The sequence below is a fragment of the Lolium perenne genome, chromosome 7 (assembly GCF_019359855.2).
Source record: "Lolium perenne isolate Kyuss_39 chromosome 7, Kyuss_2.0, whole genome shotgun sequence".
Taxonomy (NCBI): Eukaryota; Viridiplantae; Streptophyta; class Magnoliopsida; order Poales; family Poaceae; genus Lolium; species Lolium perenne.
In genome coordinates, this window is record NC_067250.2 from 11,852,839 (window position 1) to 11,862,665 (window position 9,827).

A 9,827-nucleotide genomic window follows, 5' to 3' on the forward strand; every position below is an offset into this window, starting at 1 on the left:
CACTGTCTATCTATCACTGTTCAGCAAATAAATCACACCCATGGATCCGCCCTCTACCTTTCTCTCATACTCATCTGCCCACCGGTTCCTTCGATGAACCAAATACAACATCTTTCCGTTTATTGATTGGTTTCCATGTAGGCAAAAATCGAGCAGACATGGGAGGAGTTTGTTTGATTCAAGGGGCAGCAATCAGCTGTTGAGGACGAGGATCCGCCGGCCACATCAAAACCGTTGGCGGTGGCGGAGCCGGGATTCTCCGTTGGATCTGATTCGAACCTGCCGCTGGCATCATTGAAACCTCGCGCGGCCTCGAAACCCTCATCGGCAATGCTTGCGCGGAAGCGTCTATCGCCGCTAGCTTGTGTGCCAACCCCGCCATCGCTGAAAAAGCGGTTGCAGTTCCTTATTCGGTTGGCTCCACCAAAATCCTCACCGTTTGCAAAGCCGTCGCTGAAACCTACCTCGTCGGCTTCCGTTGGGCTGAATCCTTGTGCGGTGGCAGCACCTCTGAAGCTGTGGGATGATTGGACTCTCACGTCTACTTGTTGTACTTCATTAACCGCGTGGAGACACAGATTTTACGCGCCAAAACCCTTATCGGTCGCCCCTCTCACCAGCGATAGTTGTTCCCTCTTCGGCGGTGCCCATTCCATGTGCTCAACCCTTCGCCCTTTTCGCCAGAGTTGCATCCCCAAAGTGCAGCCATGTCAGATTTAGATGATGCGTTTATCGGTTTTCTTATTTTGACAATGCATTTTGCTGTTTTTCGGTAACTTTGAATACAGATTGTGCATTTAGGTAATTTAGATGATGCCTTTTGCTATTTGGATAATTTATATTGGTGATTTAGGGCTCCTTTGATTCATAGGATTTGTAAAGGGATTGTGTATAATTTGGATCCTATGGGAATTTTCCTATACAAGTTGTTTGATTCATGGGAACACATCATGTAGGAACTAATCCTATAGGAATCTTGTAGTGTAAATCCTATATAAATAAAGCATTAGGTCACATACCTCATGGAATTTTTTTGCCACAATCAAACACACTTCATCTTCCCATAGGATTCAAATGGGCATACCATCTCAACCTTATGCTTTTATTGTTCCTATATTTTTCCTAACCTATGAATCAAAGGAACCCTTAGTGTGCGCTTTAGGTAATTTGTTATGATGTAGTGTGTTTAATTTTAAAATAATTTTGCCGATACCCATTCTGTTGTTACATGGTTAGGTAATTTAGATGATGCAATTTATGTATAAGGCAATATGATGATGTAGTGTAGCGGTGCTAACGAATTTCGATGATGTAATATAGCGATTTTTTAGTTATGCACATGATTCATTATGGTGCTTAGGTTATTATATGATCATTTCTACAGAAGAGGCAATAAGGATACGATGAACATGATGGTGCATTGGTCTTGCAGTGCATTTGTACATGATAATGGTGAATTACATGATACTTAAACTAGTCATAGTGAGGAGTAACATAAAGGAGTAACATGTACTGTATGTTATTACCTTCATAGTAGTAAAAATATGTAGTATTACTATGTAGGACTATCTCATGCAAAGTCATATTTATTACTTACATTGTAGGCTCATCTTGCCTAAAATATGTGACATTTATGGCATAGCTACCACCTCACTCTCTTCCTTCATTTATTAGCATGACATGTCACCAAAATGTCTTGTACTTACTCCCACTATAAGTAGTTACCAAGGTCTGATGCAATGGTAATTTTCATGCAGGGCTACCGACATTCTATCACCATGAGACGAAGGGAGTCAAAAGTTCCGGGCAGGAGAGAGTATGTCTTCGCAAGAGCAGTTGGAAGTTCTAGGTTGTTATGTAGTTGCAAACCGAGAAGCCGCCCTGCGAAGATTTGGCACCACGCTGCAGTGCCTCGTCCCAAGCACTTATATGTCCGGTTGGACAACAATGACTTGTATATGCTTGTTATCCCTAAGGAGTTCAGACTTTACGTGAAGGGGCGTCCCTACCCATACCTAGTGGTGATCAAAAATTGCAAGGAATGCGAGTGGGTTATCCATTCCAATCGGTACAAAGACGAGGTCGTCCTGGATAAAGGGTGGCCTGCATTTGCTTCTTTCCTTGTCTTGAAGCAAGGTGACTATGTGATGTTCAAGTTCACAAAAGACGGATTCAAGATGACAATGTATGACCCCGTCACCTCCTGCGAGAAGGAGTTAACTGTTTGTAATGATTAGCGCCATCCTCCTCCTCATCTTAATTACTCCCTCCGTACAAATAAGTTTCTCAGATTTTCTAGGTACAAAGCTACTTTAGTTTCATACAATTGGAACCTGAATTGTGTAAAAACTGAATTGTATAATTTACTTCTATTAGTAGTCCCCTTTGTTTGTATTAAGATTTTGATTCATATAATCGGAACATAGAAAATTCCGCAGTTTTGAAGTGAATTAGCTGTCTATATGCTTTTTTGTGAGAACTATTCCATGTGCTCAAGACGATAGGATGTGAATCTGCTCTATAATTAAGGTTATATGTTTTAAATTCTTTTGGGAGAAGATGCTGCAGCAATCATACAATTCAGGTTCGGAGATATTAGAATGAAAATAGAAGGCCATACACACACAAGATCATTCGTAGTTGTGCTGAACGAAATCGTAATCGAGAAGGCATTGAACTGAAATCATGTTCTTGTTTAGTTATTCAATAGATTTGTTTGGTCTGATTGTAGATGATGCCCTTTAACTTGGTACTACCTATTTAGAAGTGTTCACGGGAAGTTTCTTCCCTGCACATTATAAGATTAAAAAAATGATCAATTAGTTTACTTGTTTCTTACCGTCATTTAATTGAGGTGATGCTTAAATAATCTAGCAATGTTTGAAATACTACAAAAAAGTTTACTTGTTTCTTACTGTCATTTAATTGAAGTTGATTATGTTCCTTGAAGAAAATTCATAGCAGCAGTGCTCTCAGGATTATAATCTCTCTGACATGCTATGTTGTGTAATGTTGAAGGATTTCGCAAAGATAATGATGAGAAGGTCATGTTTATTCTCATAACCATGTAACTCTGAGCAAGGTGCACTTCCCCTCCAAGTTTGCAACGTGTGATTAACCATATTGAAGTATGATGCATTTACTTGCATATAATCCTCCTTTTTTGGGGGTAAAATTAGGGCTTAAATCAGCTAAGTGCCCATGTAGTGCCCATGTAGGTATGTGCGGTAGGGGCAGACATGACTTGGTAGTTGAGATGGTGACAATAACATAATTTTGTTGGACAGATTTGATGGAGCTTATACATGTTCTATTACTTCATGAATTAATAGTTTCATGCGTTCGTTGGTATTACTAGGATAGTAGTGAGGGAATCTAGATATCATATCTCGCTATGCATCATTTTATTGGTTGGTGTAACCCGCGGTATCCGCATATTTCTTTCCACTTTCTTTCTTTGCTCTTTTAAGTACAAAAAAGTAAGAAAGAGCAAAGAAATATGAAGATTCAGGACAGTGAAAACATCCTCATTTGTAGTTGAACCGGGTGACCACTTACGCTATCATTTAGCAATCATGATATAAATTTCTATTGGCAGGGTGGTGATGATGGTGCTCTCTGGACAGATCAAGATGAAACCGCTGCTGATTACTGAAATTGTTTATATTTTGTAGCTTACTATTATATGTAAGTCATGTCTATTGCTTTGTTCATTGTAGTCTGGTACTGCTACCGTATAGAGTTTTACGATGACATTACTGTCACTTCACTTGCAATATGGTATTGTTGCTCCTTCAAAATTTGTGTTATTACTTGAACAATTATTCAGTCCGGTGCTATTCTGGATTTCCTTTTTTGCCTAAGATCAAAGTACCTGCTCACAATACTCCCTAAACTATAACTTTGCACAGAATAAGAAAAACTTAGTATGAATCAAGGGGAGTAGAATATTCAGTCCGCAAGTAGAAATGCTTAGTAAGGTCATATATAACATCACTGATAAAACATATAGTTACAATACAACTTATAGTTACAATATTTTCTTGATTTTCTCTTTGCGCCAGGGTGCAACCTGTCAGCTAGTGCCACCAATAAAGGCTACCAGTGTCGAATACACACCACTAGTAGCAAAAATGCAATGCCACTACTTGGCACATCTCTACTAGTGCTAGTTAAAAAACGTAGTTACATATTACATGTCGTAGATTGTCTTGTATTAAACGGAAGAGAAAAGCTCAGTAGGTCTTCCACATGAATTGGCGTTGGTAGAAATTGGAGGATTAGTATATGAACCTCTTAACAGACCATTGGCAATAGCTTCGTATGCTGCTTCTGTGGGGTGTATGCCGTCCCAGGATCCATAATTTTGTGGGTCATCACACAAGTTGTATTCTCCTTGTCCACAACGTTCAGTCAAAGACACACCATAAGGACCTGCTCCGCCGCAGCAAGCTATCAATGGATCCTCAATCCCTAAACAAAAAATATTGCAAATGAGGGATAGTGGATAATCCAAGAAAGCAAGTTTTGTTCCTTGAAGAGTTTATATGTTCCTCTTGAAACTTTTATGTCTTGGTTGGTGATTTACTTGGGCTAGCGTATCTTAGTTAGTAAAGTGTATATTTATTTCACTATAGAACATATGACATAAAATGCTTTAGACTCACCAAATTTTTTAGGGGAAACAAATATTTCCATAGCAGCTGCATAGTAATCGGCATAGATGATTGATACGTTAGGATGAAGCTTTCGCAACTTCTCCAACTCATCCACAAGAATTTTATTGTGGTACTGTGAGAATGCATTCAGCCAACTGATGCAACCAGTTTCTGGCTCATAGTATTGTGTATTGTTACTCTTGTATGTCGTCAAGTATACTGGTGAGCACCCAATTGGGAGGTTGCCAGGAACTAGTAGTGTTTTGGCTCCGAGCTCAATCAGATCCTGCAAATTCCACTCAATTGCATCAGTATGTACTCATGCACTATTTTTAAAATTTGGAGTTGAAGTAGCGTGAAAATGGAAGAAAGAGCAACACTGACAAATGACTCACAGTGATCGTGGCAGAGATTTTATCTATTACAGTAGGAGTGAAGGACCGAATCATCTCAAAGGGCATTAAAGATTGGAGAGGACAGTTGTAGTCATTGCCCCCAATTTCTCCAACCAAGAATAGAGATGTGCTTACCATGTCTGCACAGTCTGTGAAATAAAAGAAAGTTCTAGATCGTTATATTATGTTAGAATTTTATACATTAGAAATTTCAAAATACAACATTCTTAAAATATTACAAAAACATAAAACAATCTATCATTACATGAGTATTTATAAGTATGACATGTCTGACTTCTGACGCTGAAGTTGTCTCCTCTAGGAAACAACAATGACACGGCGATTTGTTATGTCAAATTGAAGCAACAGTAAGTCCAAATGTATATTCACATTTTACTGTAAAATTTTGGCAATGAAAATACACATCAGTTGAGGTGTTGGATGGTGGCTAATATGGAGGGTATTTGTCATAAACCTATTTGCATTCGAGTAATATAATTGTTGAATTGGGTATGAAGTTTCAACAAGCCCGCGTGAGGCTTAATGGGCCTCCAAGAGGGATGCCAATGAAACGACGCCTAAGCTAATATATGTCGGGATCAGTACACAAATGTGGGCCATCGACTAGAACCTAATGATGTTTTATCTTTTCTTTCTTCCCTAGATCGGGACCTCTCTAGTAACCTCTAGCTATTTAGTTTGTTCTATTTTCTTTTTTTGGAAAACACAGTGTAATCGTATACACTCACGCATACGTATAAACACGTACCCCTATGAATGCACGCACACCCTATTTCTATGAGCACCTCTGAAAGACTGAGCCTAAAAAATCGATCCAGCTGGTCTTGAGATTAACGAAGTCATCACAGACATCTCGCTATCGACGGAAACGTCATCTCCCTCTAAAGCATATTTCGCCTTTATGAGATACCAAAATTTCAAACCTAAGATTTAAACTCTGGTGGACTTGGGGTGTAATTGCCCTTCTAACCATTCAAATACAGGTTGGTTCTCGTTCACTCCATATTTTACTTCTTTAAGAAGGCATAAAACTAGGAACTCTCAACTATTGCATAATCTTCTGTGTGTATCGAAAATAGACTAAATACCTTCATCGTGAACTCCTGATAAAAAATGAATAGGTGAGAAGGGTATACTGAATCCACAGTGAAGGCATGCAATGTCATAACAAAAACAGCGAAGACTATACTATTTTTTTGTTATTTCGTCCAGTGTAATTAATTGATATGTTTTCTCAATTTTGTAATGATTTTTCATGTCTTATAAGCATAATTATATAATGATGAATTTCTGATTGTTGAGTTAGATAGTCGGTTACTTAGAATTTCCCTATTGTGCCTCCAAAGTTACTACACCGATTCTAGTGTAGTGCCGGACTGCCGGTGCCGCCCGGAAGTGCTTATATTTTTTTTGTGGCCAACTCCATGGTTCTTTGTTAGTGTTTGCAAAATTTTCAGGTACCGTCGAATTTGTGTATAGAATTGGACAAGTTGAGTGCTTCCATTCATGGGTTTTGTGTCCAATATCTACAGAATGTCTTCTCTTAAATCATGTAAAGCGCACTTCCAAATCTCGGAAGTAACAAATGCCATGTCAGCGTCGCTGGGAAAGGGATCTGAAAATGACTATGCATAAATACATCTTAATTCATAGCTTGATCATATACCGACTTCTGCAAAAATCTTCTTCAATATGGATCTGCCTCAGAGGATTAAATCTTAGTGGTCCTGGCTTCACTTTCTAGTGGTGGTCGAGAAAGAGATCTTGAAATCCAACATTTTTTTTTTCTAGGCGATGCCTATATACAAGACCTGACCCCGCTTGGTTTGGGAGGATGAACCTGGAGACGTCGCCTGCGTCGCTCCTAGGAGAGGCGACTCTAGCAAAACCCCAGCCGTCGTATCCCCCTTTCCCTCCTCCCCGCTCCCCTGCCATCGCTGAAGGATGCCGCTAGTCCAAGGTTGCGCAACGGATGGCGACGGCGTGCTCTCATCCCCGAGTGTAGTTGGCAGCAGCAGGGGCCTCTTCCTCCTTGCTGGTGGGATCTCTGACCAGAGTTTCGCGACAGCCTAGACGTCGTGGCTCGTCTGGCGAAGATGGACGCTTGGGGCGGTGGCCTCAGACTTTTACAGCGACCTTGGTGACCGTTGTGGCCACAAGAGTGATACAGCGCCTGGTTCGGGGAACTCGGCATGGCTCAGCCCCTCATCTCCACGTGGTGCGGGTGCTAGGGACGGTGCCGGCTGAGATCTCCAATCTTCTATTGGGATCTGGTGGGCGGCAACATTGGGTGATGTCGATCTTCCTAATAGAGGAGGTGATCCTAGGGTTCTTCTAGCGCCAAGACAGTGTTCTTCTCGCCTTCTACCCACATTGATCTGGTTGGTGACTAGTTTAGGAAGGTTTCGTCAGTGATCTCCATTGGGCGTCTGATGCTTGTAGATTACTGGATCAGACGTGATTCAGTCATGTGTACCCATTTTCTGGGCAAGACGCGAAGTTTTGCTATCTATTGACATCATGAGACATGCCTTTCGAGTCACGTGGTGAAGTCAGTGGCGGAGAATGTCATGACGGTTGAGGTACTAAGACCTAGTAATGGTGGATCGAGTCTTCGGAGCGATAAGGAACTTGCTTTGTGACTTGTGACTCATAGCAGCGGCATCAGCAAGTGTGTGTGTGTGTGTGTGGGAGGGGGGTAGCACAGGAAGAGTACAAAATCTTATCTTTTAGGATGAAAATTCAAGGTGTTGTCTAATTGGTTGTGCCTGGCAATGACCTTGTTGAATGCATTGTTTTGAGAGTGTGAATTATATCCGGATTGAAAACTTAAGGTCTATGATCGGGCGACTACAACGTTTGTGCACCAGTAATATCTATAGAGCATTATTGTTGCAGAGGCTGGGTGTAATTGACATCTCCACGATATTAATATGTTCCATTTGTCTAAAAAAATATCCCGCAAATGCAGCAAAAAGAAAGTTTTATGTCGTGGTTTGGACAGCTTATGGCACCCCGATTCCAATTAAATCACGTGATCATGGATGAATTAATGAAGTGCAAGCTATAGCATATACTCCCTCCGTTTAAATAGGTGCAAGTTTGGACAAGTCTTAAGTTAAATTTTATTAATTTTAACTAACTCGTTAGAAAAAGGCAGATATATTTCTTACACTAAATTAATATCGATAGATTCATTTTAACATGTAGTTTAATAATATAGTAATTTTGATGTTACATATATTGCTATTTTATGTAAATTTTAGTTAATTTTTAAAAAATATTTGATTTTTGAAAAGGAAAAATTGTACACTTGTTCCATCCGGAGGAGTATATTTTAGTGCTTAATAGAGTAGGTCTCGTAAGTAAGTAATCGCCTACAAGCTATCGCATATATACCACCCTGATTTCAATTAAGAAATGTTTTTCGTGATTAATGTGTGCTCCGATATCCTCTCTCACCCCTCATTCACCACTAAAGTTATTAACTTTTAAAGAGGCATCGAAAGATCCTAATCATCAACAGAGGCCAAAAGTTTACAAAAGTTTAAAGAGATTACTGACAGTGAAGCAAAACTCCTTGCTGAAGGTATCGTTAACGTCATGTCAAAAAAGAGGTATGGTTAACATACCCGATAAATCGCTTGGGCAGAGCAGGTGGAGTAGCTCTCGGAACCAGCTCATCTGCGTGTCGAGGTGCACGGTCTCAGCATCAGCCGCGGAGTAGCCCCTGTCCCAGAAGAATTCGGGGCCCATCGCCGTTGCGCCGGCGACGGCGAAGTTGGCTCCATGCGCGAAGTCCTCCACGCTCTTCCCGCTCCAGTACGGCGTCAGGAACGGCAGCCCTAGCGCGGACGCTGCGGCACATGGATTTCAAAATTAGCACTCATCTTGCTATAGTCCGTTCCATGAATCATGCGAGACTACGGGTGTGATCGTGGCGTACCGATGAAGTCGACGATGAGGCGGCCATTCGAGAAGCGGCCGGTGGGCCTTTGAAAGAAGGTCTCGCCGTAGGGAAAGGAGAGCCCGGGCGCCAGTGTGTCGTTGGGGAAGACGAAGCGGAAGTTGCCCGTATCTGTCAGCGAGTCCCCGAAGCTGAACAGCCGCGTGAAGCATGCAGTGTCCGCCCGCGATGGCTGCGCCACCGCCAGTACCAGTAGCAGCAGCGACAGTACCGACATGGTGGCAGAGGAAGCCATTACCTTCTGCTAGCTCCAGGGGGATCGAGGGCGACGGATAGAAGCGGACAAGTGTGGTGACCTACTGACCTATACCCGGTGGCGACTAGATTTATAAGCTATCCCTGGTAGGATGGTCGGGGTGACGTGCCTCCCAATCTCCATCATCCATCTAGTCGCAGGGAGGTCGGCACCGACGGAATACAGACCAAGTATTACAGACGTGGAACTGTGCCTTTGGACGAAGCAAGCGGGATGGTTACTAAAAGATCTGCCCCAACAATTATGCACTCACACGTCAGTCCCTAAGAAAAAATCAGGAAGATTCTGTCATTAGGTGTCGCACACTAGCGCTCATTGGTCGTAAATTTTTAATCCGCTCCAACACGTCAGAAACATAGCACTTGGCTAGCAGGGACGAATAGAGTAGACACGAGTGTCCAGCTGCAGCATAAGTGTGCCCCATGGCCTCGATCTCAGCTGTCCGGTGGAAGCGGGGGGTAATGCAAGAAGTTATCAGAATCCCGCATCGACGATTCATGCCCTCCTGGCCAAAATAGTCGAAGATGCCA

The 9,827-nt window shown here is 41.8% G+C and overlaps 1 protein-coding gene across 1 annotated transcript; it reads right to left on the bottom strand.

Moving 5' to 3' along the window:
- Positions 1-3,969: 3,969 nt before the first annotated feature.
- On the bottom strand, positions 3,970-9,361 carry LOC127311428 (GDSL esterase/lipase At1g28600). Its single transcript, XM_051341859.2, has 5 exons — positions 9,021-9,361; positions 8,707-8,931; positions 5,054-5,202; positions 4,668-4,944; positions 3,970-4,473 (listed from the first exon to the last, which is right to left on the bottom strand). Exons 1-5 carry the CDS (start codon positions 9,274-9,276, stop codon positions 4,217-4,219), a joined length of 1,164 nt encoding a protein of 387 aa, XP_051197819.1. The 5' UTR covers positions 9,277-9,361; the 3' UTR covers positions 3,970-4,216.
- Positions 9,362-9,827: the final 466 nt, after the last annotated feature.

Excerpts from the sequence above, each read along its gene's own strand:
- LOC127311428 (XM_051341859.2), bottom strand. The coding sequence starts at position 9,276 with ATGGCTTCCTCTGCCACCATGTCGGTACTGTCGCTGCTGCTACTGGTA. Across the intron at positions 4,945-5,053 it reads AAATCTCTGCCACGATCACT|GATCTGATTGAGCTCGGAGC; the intron begins GTGAGTCATTTG and ends TGGAATTTGCAG. Across the intron at positions 4,474-4,667 it reads TGTTTCCCCTAAAAAATTTG|GGATTGAGGATCCATTGATA; the intron begins GTGAGTCTAAAG and ends TTTTTTGTTTAG.